This window comes from Chelonoidis abingdonii, chromosome 10, assembly GCF_003597395.2.
Source record: "Chelonoidis abingdonii isolate Lonesome George chromosome 10, CheloAbing_2.0, whole genome shotgun sequence".
Classification (NCBI taxonomy): Eukaryota; Metazoa; Chordata; order Testudines; family Testudinidae; genus Chelonoidis; species Chelonoidis abingdonii.
The window spans coordinates 46,399,374-46,413,741 of record NC_133778.1 but is presented as its reverse complement, the minus strand read 5'-3'; the positions used below and the strand labels follow the sequence as shown (position 1 = coordinate 46,413,741).

Here is a 14,368-nt window from a genome sequence, read left to right as displayed (position 1 = left end):
ATACTAGGACACCAGACCAAGTTCCATCTCTAGGAGGAGTTAACTGTTTCTGTGAGCAGGGGGAATTTCACATGGCATTTTACATGGCTTTGACCAGTTAAAAAGGACAAGGGGCAAGGTCATAGGTGGAGGCACAAAATCCTTTAGTGCATCTAGTGCCTCTATGTATAGGATTAGACATATTTCTTATCTCAATGGGTGGAAATATGAGATTCTTCTTCTCCGTGCCTAAAAACTGTCATGGAGTCACATGATTTTGGCACAATATGAAAGAGTTCCTTAAAACAGATAGCAGTCAGAGTCGGCAGTCTGGGTTTTCAAGTGATTCCCCTTGGGATGAGATTTGCTGATTGCTATCATCATGGAGTAGATGACTCTTTTGGCTTCAATCAGCACTTACATACAGGTTTGTGTGAAATACTTTTGCTGGAATTCTCCATCCACATGCCAGCTTCCTTATTAACTTTGTGAATTTATCGGAGAGCTGTGGCGAACTGGATGGTGATAGGCAGTGTTTGGGAGTTTAAATGTTGTGGACAGCAAGTGGTCCGAATGTTTTATTAGGTCATTGACCCCCTAATTCAAGGAGAGAATCATTTTTACTACTATAAAAATTAGGAAGCTGACAAGGTCCCTGAGGTTTCCAGGGACAATGTAGGCAGTCTCTTTTCTAAGATGGGCAGAGTGAAAGGCCAGGCTTCAGGCTGTGACCTGTTCTTTTGAATGCAGATTTCGTTCTGATTATCACTGTCTATCTAAGTATGTATAGGGACTTCATCACTGTGAAATCTTTCAGACAATTATTTTTGCCTTACACCACTCCTGAGAGACAGGGAAGTATGATTTTATCCTTGTCCCAGTGGCAGATAAGACAAAGATGTTAATAACTTGCCCAAGGTCACACATGGGAGAGCCAGGAACAGAAGCTATATCTCCTGAGTTCCAGTCCAGTGCCTTTACCACAAGGCCTCCTCATGTCTCTGTGAGCTCCATAATGGATCACTGAAATTTTCACTCCTGAAAACCTCTTGGAAACGTCAACTGTTGTAGAATGTGGCTGACCATCTCTCATCTTTTTTTACTGCATAGTCAGTTCAGTGGTGAGTCATATCCTGTCGTCATTATGGAATGAAGGCAATCAATGGTAGAAAGATTAGTAATTATCCTCTTTGTAAACTTTAGTCCACAAAACAATGAAATGAACTATTGATACAAGATTAATTCATTCATATACTCAAGTCCCATAAGTTTCTTCTGTTGGATCTCTTGATTTGCTGTAGTTTTTTTGTTCATTAGCCATTATTGCTATAGACAAGGAAAAAACAACGTCCCAATTCCCAATCTATTCATATTTTAAGTACTTTTTAGCTGTATCAAGTAAAACTGAGTAGGAAACTGTCCTGCAATTCTATTTTATTTTGAAAATTTTCAGAAAATTTCCCATTCTGCATCAAAAGTTTTCACTGCAGCTGGCATGTTCCTGCAAAAAGTTTCAGTTTCATCAATTTGACATTTTCAGAAAAAACCCTTTCTGTTAGAAAATTCCCACTCAGTTCTAATCTCAGCCAATTCATTTAGAGGTTAATGATCCAAACTCTTGCAATTTGGGTACAGTTCAGATGTGATAGAGAAATCAATGTAGTTAATGGCTCTGGTCAGGATGGAGTTAAGTTAACCTCACTTTGGCTTGTGAAACGTGCATTGTTCTCTTATCTTTCTGGGATGTACAAAGATAGCACATGATGGTAGCATCACTTTGGGCTTCAGAAGTGATTGTATGAGCAGCATAAGCAAATGCAGACTGTGTTGAAACAGTTGTACCATAAAATATAAAACTGAGAAATTTCTGTGCACTACCAGCTGGTGAAAGCTGCCTTTTTGGTACAGTACCATTTATGGCCCTTATCCTGCATATAGTTATGCAGGTGCTTTTCTTTACACACACAACTAGCACCATTGCAGTCAATGAGACTAGTCACATGTGTCAAAATTAAGCAGATTCATAGTGTTTGCAGGAGAAGGGCCTAACAATGTATATTGGAAGAATTTACAACCTGTTATCCCCTTTTACAGTACTAAATCCAAAAATAAAAAGTAAAAGTTTCTTCGGTCTATATTTGAAATGTTAATTAAAATACATGTTTGGGCAAACCCTTTCCAGAGCATGGCCCACTTATTTTGGATTTTTTTTTAGGCAAAAATAAACCAATACACCTAGTGTGATGCAAAGAAAAATCCATGGGAAAGTGGGGGTTAGAAGAAACATGTGCATAATTGAAAAAAGGATCTTTGGATATTAAGTATCGCTTCTTTCTATAAGGAGTAGTACAGTCATGCTGTTATCAGTGGGTGCTGGACTGATAATACTGAAAGGAAGTGGAAAACATAAGGAGAAAAGAATACAAGAAAAACAGAACGGGATAGTTTGAAAAATTCTAGAACATAACAAAATAATCCTTTTAAATCTCAGGGACTGGTGGGAGCTTTCATTATAAATCATCTTTTGTAACTAACTTTGCCAGTGAATTAAACAACAGCATGATTTAAATTATGCTTATTCTGTAGACTCAAAAATTTGATCCAGATTAAAGTAAATCCTAAATACTGTTTATCCAATCCATGCAAAATTATATTATCCGTACAACTGTTTTATCAAAATACATTATGCAATGCATAAAAATCAAAGAGATGTAGAAGAGAAGCAGAGAGGAACAAATTAATCATTTTCTTATCATATTTCACCACCAGAGCTTTAAGGTTACTTTTATGTTTAGTCATCTAAGATGAATATGAAATATTATCTCCTTATTTTCAGTAAAAAACTGCAGGATTTTTTAAAGAAAGTAAGTTTATTTATCTAAGTACAGTATTATTTCTTAGGTGAAAAGTTAATTTGTTTTCCCTGAATTCTTAAATTATTAAAAAGCATTTTTTAAAACAAAATTCATTTTATTAGTTATGCACATCATGTAAATTATTCATAAATTTCATGTTTCAAAGAAGGAAAATTATTTTAGACTTTATTTTTACTCAGATTTCAGTGATGAGATGGGGGAGTGAGGAGGAGTCAGGATCAAATTCTGCCCTTAGATATTCACACAGAACTCAAGTTGAAATTGGCAGGAGTCACACACTTGCCTGAGGACAGAATTGGTCCCTTTGGATGTAAATATAGAGATTTCATGCAAGTTCAAACTCTCAAAACCACATGCCAGTCCATTGCATATGGACATGGTTTAGAGCCTAGAAAGCTTCATCAGTACTTGCTGTTAACATGCATATGGGGTTTGAACTAAAAGCATTCACATAGAAAGGAAAACGCAGAATGATCAGCATGGCAAGTTTATCAGAGTGTGACATTTCTACAGAGCAACTAACTAATGAATATCATATACACGTGACTTTTTTTCGACAGAAGTTTGATTAGAGTTGTGGGATAAAACTGTCTAATAAATGTGGCAACATCACGCAGTTTTATCTGTTTTGCCCCACATCTGATTCAATTTAGGTGCCTCTTTATTATCTACCAGTTCATCATGCAAAAAGGTTACAACTGAAAATAGAAAACATTAAACAAGCTCTAAACCCAACACATAACATGGATATTCTCCACACTTTACACTGGAATTAAATTTGATAGAAATACCTCCTGCTCTTACCAGTGGATGGTGTTATTCCATGTATTTAGGAATGAAGCAGACAAGAAAGAGATAAATCTTTCATAAGTACAACATAAATCAGACAACTGGCATATCAACCTTGAATTGATGTGTAATATATTCAAACAAACACACATTAAAAGTAAATTAAATGATTGTCATAGACTTGAGAGATAGAATAGCATGAGAGAGTAAGAAATAAAATATAACAAAACAAGCCACTAATCTGGATTGTTATTGTTTCATATTTTATTTAAAACAAAACCTTCATACTGCCTCACAAATCATATTGATGTAGGTGGGGATGTTTAATCCATTTAATTTGTATTTCACATAAATGACAAATCTAAGACAACTCCCAACACAGCAATTTCTGCATTATGCGAAGTTTAACCAGACAACATCCAATTAGTGGGTACTATTTCACATACAGGTGTCTCCACAGCAGTCACATCCAGTAATCAAAGGTGAATGAGTTCCTTTTAAGGTACACTCCTGTTAATACCTTCAGAAATACTGTGATGGACTAGAATCAGACCTACTCCAACTCAAGGGCTTGATCCAGCACAGTGTTGAGCATCTCAAACCCCACTGACTTCAGTGAGAGTTAGGGCCATTCAGTAACATATAGAATCAAGCTCCGATGTTGCCTTTCCACTAGTGTAACCTCCAAGAGAGGCTTGTGCAAACACCACCTGTTCTGGGGTATGAATTCTCCCTTGAGGTGCAGCAATGCCTGCAGAAGTGTGTCTGACTGTGTGCATGTTGGCATTGGGGAATTGTTTATAGATTTATGTAACAGTAACCAAGAAGTCAAGCTATCAGTAATTGAGTCCTAAATGCCTTTTATCAAATCACTGCCCTTATCTGCTGATGTAAGGTGTGCACTCTTCCAACTTATTCACAGAGAAACAACCTCCCCTCTGGAAGATTTTATATTTAAGGCAACATTAGTAAGGGTTTAATTTATATTTGCATTGTACTGAAACTTGTGGAGTTTCTTTTCCTTTCAACCATTTATAAAGCTAGGCAAGGTCTCAGATCCGTCAGTCTTAGAATAGCTTAGGAAGTTATCTGAGCTTGTATTATGCCATTGGTGGTTTGAACTTGAGTGATTCAACTTATCAGAAAGGAGATTTCTGTCTTTTGGAAAAGAAGCAAAGCAAGTGCATGCCTACTTCTGCTAATGATGTTATTTCCTTTTAGCATGCCATAGTCTGTAGCTTGTTATAAGACTTATTTACAATATTCTGTCAGTGTCTATAATCAAGTGTCATGGGTAAAAAGTATCCTGGCATTTCTTTCTAAAATAGTAAGAACTCTGTGAATTGCTGAATGGTTAATACTGTGATGGCTTTCAGCAAAGACACGGAGATTGGTGGGTGGGAGCACAGTTGCTATTCAGGCTATTTTCTGATTACAATTCTTCTCTTTTGGGATGCCAACTAATCCACTTTCCCCATCTCCAAAGTACATGGTACATTATACTAGTGCCGTGTCATGAAATGCTGAGAAAGGGCCTCATTCTGTACTGATTTTATGCAAGTGTGATGCTGTATATTCCAACTGAGTTACACTGGTGTGAAACTGAAGTGTCTGGATCAAGCCAAATGTTTAAAAGAAATCCTGAAAGAAACTGCATTTGGAGCAAGTGTTCTTAAGATTCTCTTTCCCCACTTCATTTTTTTTAGTCCATAGCATCCGGCAGTGGTTCCCAACCTGTACTACATGCACCAACACTAGGAGTTCAATGATTAGTACTATAGGCAAGATTTTCAAAGTGACTAGTGATTTGGAATGCCTCAGTTTTTGGATGCCCAACTTTGGTGCTGAGTATCCATTCTTGGAAAGTCAGATACCTTTAAAACATTCCAACTCTGGCACCCAAAAATTGAAGCACTCACCACAATTACTAGCCATTAAAAAAAATATTGGCCATTGTCTCTTCCTCACCATCTGTGCCACACCACTGGCTGCTTCCCACGTTAATCATGGAACTCCATGTTAACAATGGAATCTGGGCTGCTCCAAACTGTAAATATTTATGCAGAACTCTCTTTGGTTTCAGTCAAAAGGGGGAAAGTGATGTCTATGCTACATTGCACTGTATAATAGAACACTACTATGTGACATCTTGTTTCAACACCATGTGATGACATGGATTGGGAACCTGGGCCTGTCTCCAGGGCAAAAAGTAAATCTGCGAGAAAGAAACATAATCTAGCATCTCCAAAATTATGAGAATTGTTTCATTCTAGACCAGTAGGACTTTGTGATATTAATTTCCAAAAGTAGAATTACATACCATGTTCATGTCAATGCCATTGGTGTATGTCCACGCATGCTGGAAGTACTCCTCGAGCCGCTGCCGCAAAGGATTGGGGATTTGATGAAAGCGTATAAACTCTTTTACTCGCAGCATCTGCATGTGATACCGTGCAGTTCCCGAATACAGTCTTTGGATTATTGCAGATACATTTCCAAAAATACTCGCATACATTAATGCTGGATTAGATAGAAACAAACAGTTAGCTAAGATCACTACATTCTGCACACAACACAGCTGTTATTACTGCAGAGACGAGTATGGAAAACAGCTGAGATCAGAGTTAGTGACATTTTGGTCTTCTAAACAGAAACTGGATTTGATATTGCCTGATATAAGACAGACATTCATAGCTTGTTAATTGTCTGAGTATGTTAATGGTGAGCTTCACAGAAGGAACATTCACTGAAAGAAGTTTTAAAAATATTAGTGTTTGGTTTTGAAGATTTTTAGTTCTGATTCTGTGAAGATTATGCACCTGTGGCTTAACTTTACCAACCTATAGACTTCAACAGGACTGTTTGCTGTGAGCAAAAGTAAGCAGGTACATAAGTTTTGCAGGATTGGGGCCTAAAACTGAAGTAGAGTGCGACCTTGATTATCTAAAGGCTATTGGGAGGTTAGTTTGAGTAACAGATTCTTTTTCAATCTAATTAAATGTTATACGGGGATAAGATCCAGTTTCATATAATGCAGACTTTTAAATAACATAGGTTGAAATAATGGAGACTGGATGGACTGTTGGATGTTTGCAGCCAAATCTCAATTTTGTATTTTAAAATCTGTTATAATATAAGAAATGTTTGGAGCCATTCTAACGGGGAGGGACAGCATTGGCCTGCTAAACTCAGGGTTGTGAGTTCAATCCTTGAGGGGGCCACCTAGGGGTCTGGGGCAAAATCAGTACTTGGCCCTGCTAGTGAAAGCAAGGGGCTGGACTCAATGACTTTTCAAGGTCCGTTCCATTTCTAGGAGATAAATTAATGGAGATAACCTATTTACATAAATAAAAAGCAGAACCAGATGCAAGTCACCTTAGGTTAAATAGCTCCAATAGCTCACTGAAAATTCAGCTCCTTATCGTGTACAGCAATTTGCTTGTAAGAAGACATGCCCATGTAGAGCACCACTGACATAAATAGGACTCTGTGGCTCCTTTGCAGGATCAAAGTCTAAGGCTGGCTTTAGTGCATTCGATTTCTACTCCTTAAATTTCTGTTTTTGGTAACTCAATAGATTTTGTTAAATTTCCAAATGAGACATACAGCACCACCAGTTTATAGTATTCATTTTGATTTTTTTTCTGGAAAGACAAAGACAACACTGTTCCTTTCATCTAAGGGAGAAAAACTACTGTGATGTAAGCTCCTTTAATGTTACATTAAAGCTCTAAAACTTCACTGAGAATTTCAATGCTGCACCTTGATTACCAATCCCTAAACGAATTCAATCTGATTTAAAAATAAGCTCTACTAAAACAATAGTTTTACAAAAAAGGTGGTTCTATCTTTAAAGACATTGGCTACTGCTGCTATGAAGTCTCAGTTTTTGTGAAGAATACCTTAACATTACATATTTTTCCTTTAGCAGTTTTCATTAACAAAAGGAGAAACTCTATGGTGGGTTAATGGATCAGAAAAGCAAGTGAGATAGGAACTGCCGTATGAATCAGACCAATGGTCCTTCTGGCCCAGTATTCGGTGTCTTACAAACAGCACTTCTAGTAAAGTACCAAATACTTCAGAGGAAGATGAAAGAAAACCTGTATTGGACAACCATGGAACAACTTATCTAATGGGGAAGTCTCTTCCTAACCCCCATGCTTGACTTATGCCCTGATGCAGGAGCACTTATATCCTTTCTGAATAGTTTTTCTCATTTTTAACATAACTTCATTTGCCATATGAATGTCTAGTCTCATTAAATTATAGACTTTAAACTACATGTGATAGAAATGAATTCCACAGGTTAATTTTATGTTCAGTAAAAACAAAAGTATTTCCTTTATCAGCTCTAAATATAATGCTTTTTCAACTTCATTGACTATTCCATTGTTTGTACATTATGAAAAAGGTAAATAGGAGTAACCCAGTGTACCTTTTTTATATTGTTCTTTTTTGATATATATTTATCATGTCACCTTTCCTAAATTAAATTAAATAGTCCAATCTTTTCACTCTCTTCTCCTATAGAAGTCTATCCAGGCTTCAAATGATTCTTGTTGCCTATCTCAACTTTATAAGGGTTATCAGGGAAACACAGAAACTAAAGTGTTTTATTTGGTCTGATAGAGGTCGGACTTAAATAAGCAATTTGTTTTAAAATCTACATATATATTCAGAAAATACAAATATAATTATATTTGTAAAAGATCCATGCTATTATGGTTCCTATAGTTCCTTTAGTTATAGACTTTTTAAAGGGAGAACTGAACCTTGGCGGTTCCATTTTAAAAAAACAGTAGCATTTCGTTTCTGCGGGATATAAAGCATTTAGCTAAGAGACCTCACTTGAAATTTTTTTTTCCTGAGAGTTTTTAATTGAATATCGTAACACGAACCCTATTTTTCATGTGTTCACATCAGACTAAATACTACTGTTCTTAGCCTCTTGTCAGTCAAAGTTCCCTCTGAAGCCAAAATGGATTTTTTTCTGATAAAGAATTGAGTAGGGATATGAGGATTTGGCCATACTCAACAGTTCTCATGTGCATTGCCACAACTATTTCCAGTAGTAAAGGTCATGAGGAACAAAGTGAGACCAGTTCTATACTGCTTGCTATTTTCCGTTGCCAAGTGCTGAGAGAACCAGGTGCATGTTTGTCCTCCTCTTTTTGTATTTGATACAAACTGTCTAACATATTCCTTGTAGGTGAGTGTGCTGGCTCAGAATGGAAGGAGTAAAGAATATGAGACTATTACATGATCAAACAGAACTCAATGAATGATGTGGTCTCAGTAAGGCAACTGCTAGAAAGAGGGAACCAGAGAATTTCGGGGAGAATTTGGTGGTGGTGCCAGGCTCTTACAGACTGTTGAAGTTTGTCAACAAAGGCCTTGATTATGCATGAGTAATGCACTTATAAACACAATGTAAAAAGTGATGAGCAGGGCAGAGAACATATGGAACCTGATGGTGCAGCAATGAGAGAAATGTTGTTTGGATGCCAAGTCACCTCTGCTTTGAAACTTCAGTAAGGCCAAAGAGTCATATCACCGATAAGTGGAACATTGTACTTTAGCCTCAGACTCCTCAGATTCACATATCCTTCACCTACAGCAGGGCCCTTTTTCATCATCTGCTCTTGGGCACCCACTTCCTGACTCTCAAGGGCCTTGAAATTTATTTCTACTCAGTACTGAGGACTCTGTCTAGTGTACAGCCTAGTCTCATTGGTGCCTGTCCACAGTATCTGCTCACACTAGCAAAAGAAACACTCTCTTCTCTCTCACAGCTGCACATGGTCCAAGGACTGGCAGGAACAAGGCCCAAACAGTGCTGGATCTGTTCCTGTGTGTGTGCCTGACAACACTTCCCATGCAACAGGACAAACATCCACACAACACAGGCAGATCAACGGAATCTCGTGGCTTTTCAGTTATCACCTGTCAAAACATGGAACTGGAATGCACAATCAGGAGAGGAGCAAAGCAAATACTCAGATGGTCTGTTCTCTCAATTTTCTATATGTCTTTCAGCTTTTGACGCTTGAGGGCCTTGGTGAGGTTGGGGCTTATTTGTCAACGTGCTATGTGTTTAAAAAGCTTTTTTCTTTGTCATAACTCAACTGTTTCCAACTAGATGGAAGCTGCTTATTTTGAAAGAAGTAATTTCAGATCGTAATACAGTACATGGATAGCGGCCAATACCAGACATTTTAATGCAGATTGTGCAAGGTTACAGATGCAGGTAGGATATTAATGAACGTATTGTGCACATTTGGAAATCTCACCTGAGCATAACAAGTGCTCAAATAAGCATTTTCTATTGAGAAAAGGTTGTATTTTGTTTTTTAAACACTCAGAGACCTTCTCCCTTTGGCCCCAATTCAGCAAGCGTCTTCCTGCACCACTGGTCTTATAGAAGTCAAGGTTCTACTAATGTGTTTAAAGTCAGGCACATTTTTCAGAAACTTATGGAACTGGAGCCATTGTATTTTCATATCTATATATATTTTATGGAGACAATTCCATATCTGAGACTACATGATGCAGCATGATATGCTATAAATATATATTTATGTATAGTCATTTTTTTCATTTATCTGTCTTTCTCCCTCCATGTTTATAATTTAACAAACAAACTCTATTGTATCCATTGTTCAAATACTGAGTTAAAATAAAATAAATTAAAAAAAATACTTACAGCCAATCAACATGACACAAATGGAAAAGATTTTTTCTGAGTTGGTGTTAGGAGATACATTTCCAAATCCCACGCTTGTCAGACTGCTGAAGGTAAAATAAAGTGCGGTAACATATTTGTCCTTGATGGATGGTCCAGAGCTTTGATCAGTCACATTGTAGGGTTTTCCTAATTGTTCTCCTAGAGAATCCAACCAGCCAATTTTTTTAATCAAGTAAGGCCTTTCTACATTCCCAATGGCATACCAAATGCAAGCAAGCCAGTGTGCAATTAGTGCAAATATGCACATAAGGAGCATCAGAACTGCAGCACCATATTCTGAATATCTGTCCAATTTCCGCGCAACCCTCACCAAACGCAGCAGCCTAGCTGTCTTCAGAAGACCGATTAATGTTGTTGTCTGTGAAAATAAGACACAAACATTAGAAACTGATTTTCATCGCTAGTAAGCATACTCCAAATGGCAAATATGAACAAGTCAGTCTGAAGTGCGTAAAGAAAAGACTGTCATTTATTAGAAGCAAAAAAGTTTAAGTGATAGCAACCTATTTCAATTTAATGTTGATTTCATTTCCTCTCAAAGCCTCCTACATGATTATAATGTAAAATATAGAGGAAATAAACTGTCTGATGTGTTTTCTTAAGTTACACCATCTTTAACAATTATCATTGTGATGTCTAGAATTATTTTAACTTTGTACCTGATCTATTTTCCTAACTCCATAAGGTAGCAAAATATTAGACTGCTACATATCACCAATGGTGTATGGCCTGTGAAATCCAGCACCACCTTTTGTGCAGCAGAACTGCACCAAGTTCCACTGCTGCCCTAGGCAGAAAGGTGGGGTTTGTCGACCACTCTACAATTATGCAGCATTCTATAGTTGGCATTTACCAGATCCTATCCACTAGTGAGTCATGTTATATGCTTGTGGTTAGTGCCCTGTAAAATAGATTATCAAGAACACTATAAATAGTGACTGTAGAATTTCAAATAGAGAACTTAAATATTTTGGCTACCCATTAAGTCTGTGAATGTAATATTAAAGCATAGTAAATTTCAGGATGTTTTCTGTATGCATCTATAATATATAAGATTTAACAAATTCTCTTAGCTTTATGAAAGTTTCTGATGGGAATATTCTGCACATTAAAATGTCTTCTCACTAAGTAATAAACTAGTTTTTAATGTTTTATTAAACCTCTCTCTACTTTATGTGTTTCAGAGTGAGATCACAACAATATGGTCAAGCTCTACATGAAAAATATGTGCTGCATGTGCACATTTGTAAAAGGATAGTATAGTATGTTTATAACAAATCCGCTTCTCTTATATTACAACACTACATTGTGATAATTGAGTAACAACAGCTGATTAAGCTACCACTACGTGATGGTAATGCCAAAAATTATGAAGTTGGCAGCTGAATCAAAGTCCATTGTGAGTGTAACAATTCAGTGGGAACAGTTTAATGACATCATCATATTTCTTCCAGACTTATTCCTGGACTAAATAAATATGTAAGTATTGTGCAGTCTGTTATTCATGAAATATAATATGAAGGACATTTGAATTAGAACATAAAGATGCAATAAACAGAAGAAAAAAATGATGTATGAATGATTGTTTTCTGATTATAGGAATTGGAAGAAAGGTGGAGCAGGATAATTAATTTTTTCACAAGAGTCTGTTGACAGAGAATAATTTCAGTTAATACCTCAGTTGCATTATGATGGATGAGGCTGAAGAGAGTGATTTCAACATTCTGAGAAGTTCACTGAGGCCCCAGATCCTGTGAAAAGCTATGCATGTGTGTAACCTTGCATATATTGAGTTTAATTTAAGCACATGGATAAATCTTTGCAAGATCAGAGTCTAATGGTTTAGGACTCTGTCCTGTCCCACTTACACACATGAGCAATCCTTAGGCAAATAGCATCATTGGTTTCAATGAAATTATTTGTAGGTGCAATCATGGCTTTGGTCCATTGTACTGCTACGGGAACACACAGAAGGCAGACTATCATAGCCTACATTCCCCCTTGCTCCAAGATGAAAGCACCTAGTAAAGTATCTGATACAGCATACTTCCCCCAGCATGCTCATCATGACAATTCTCCACTGCTTGCCCCAGGACATCCGTTCCCACCAGTTTACCCAGAGGATGTAGCAGCACTGTGGAGGCTGCTCTCCTCCCTCAACTGCTTGCTACCTGATTTCTTAAAATCTTGCATGGCTGTACAAACTGGGGCACAGGCTGGTCCTGTGAGAGTAAGGATTTGCCGGATAACCACTTAATTTTTATTTGGCAGCTGTTTAGGGTTCACTGTGGATCAGCATAATACAGTTACAACATCACATGCACAGCTATTGAGGTTACATATTTGGATTAGCTAGAGCTTGAACCAGAGCCCCTTGAAGTGAGTAGCTTTTCATTGGGCCCTTAATAGGTAACACCAGTTTTTCAGTTACCTTGCTTCAGGAAAGCAAATTCACATTTTGGTTACAAATAAAAAAAATAATCTATCAGAGATGAAAGAGCAGCTTTGCTGTTGATAGTGAACTACTTTTATATTCAGCTAGGCTGAGCTAAAACTGATGCATTTTGTTAGCCAATAAATCTAGTGTAGTCTTGATTCATTTGGTCAATGCACTACGTGGCCTTTTAAAATGAGATAGTCCTGAATCCTTTTGCTATGATCAGGACTTGGACTAAGGAGGTGATATTCTTCAAGTTCTTTATGTAGTTACCAAATAGTCACTTTGGCCATGCTTACAGTACTGACTGTACTCTCACATAACAAAAAATACAAAGAGAACATGATATTTAAAAAAATGGAAAGAAATCCAAACCAATGGCTATTTCAAAAAGATGAAAAAATGCATAGTTTTGAAAAGCACAGATGTTTAGTAGAAATATCACAGCTACTACAAGACACTCGTAATAATAATCACTGTTTCACCTCGTGCATCAGTATCTTGGAAGTCAGAGATTTTCTTAAATGAATGAACAACACTTCATTCTCCCTATGCCATCACTTCACCTTAATACAAGTCAACTTTGTTAAGAACTTTACTTTAATGGACATATTCCAAACACACTACCTAAACCAAATGGTTGTACTGTACCTGATTCTTGCAAATATTCTCTGGTACTGATGAATATCTTTTCATTCTCAAAGGTCTGTACAGGGACCATCTATGTCAGGGGTTTTCAAACTTCACTGCACTTGAACTCCTTCTGACAACAAAAATTACTACATGAGCCCATGAAGGGGGGAATGAAGCCAGAGCCCACAAGTGTCCTGCCCCCGTTGGTGGGGGGCCATGGCCAAGCCAAAGCCCAAGAGATTCAGCCCTGGGCAGGGGGGTTTGCAACCTGAGCCCTGCTGGCCAGGGTTGAGCCGTTGGGCGTCAGCCCCAGGTGGTTGGGCTTGGGCTTCAGCTTCAGCCCCAGACAGTGGGGCTCAGGATTCAGCCCCGAGCTCCAGCAAGTCTAACACCAGCCCTGGTGACCCCACTAAAATGTGGTTGAGATCCACTTTGGGGTCCCAACCCACAGTCTGAGAACCGCTGATCTATATGTAAAAAGATGGTGAATCCCCACATACTGCCTGTACTTCTTCTTACATTTGATTTGCAGTAATTACATTGCTTCCTGATCCAAAAGGCTACATATTTTAAAAATCAAGTTTTAACGTTTATAATGGCTCAAATCCATGCTTAAAATCATGATCATAACATTCAGGTAATAACTCATAGACCATCTCTATATGGGTCTGCCCACAACAAGGGTTTATGTGAGCTCACCCCCAAATTATAACGCTCAATTCAGATGATCAGGAAGGATTATTGGATATTGTTCCTGAGAAGCTTGAGAGAGATAAATGTTTATAAACTTCTGCCTACCATCAATTTAGAAAAAATCCTGCTAATCACATTAGTTCACAGTTAGTTTATCTTCTGGGAGTACGAAATTGAGTATATCTTATAAAATCCTTACCCATTAGCTATGGG

At 37.5% G+C, this 14,368-nt stretch overlaps 1 protein-coding gene across 3 annotated transcripts in view; it reads right to left on the bottom strand.

The window, feature by feature from the left end:
* KCNH7 (potassium voltage-gated channel subfamily H member 7) overlaps positions 1–14,368 on the bottom strand; it is a 321,723-nt gene that overhangs the window by 45,103 nt on the left and 262,252 nt on the right. For 2 of the 3 annotated variants that reach the window (XM_075070160.1, XM_075070161.1), the window contains 2 exons: positions 10,351–10,750; positions 5,965–6,164 (listed from right to left, as the gene is read on the bottom strand). In XM_075070160.1, coding sequence (XP_074926261.1) covers positions 5,965–6,164; positions 10,351–10,750 — 600 coding nt within the window. Of the gene's footprint in view, positions 1–3,646; positions 3,650–5,964; positions 6,165–10,350; positions 10,751–14,368 lie in introns of all 3 variants that reach the window. The other variant, XM_075070162.1, reaches the window with a different exon arrangement.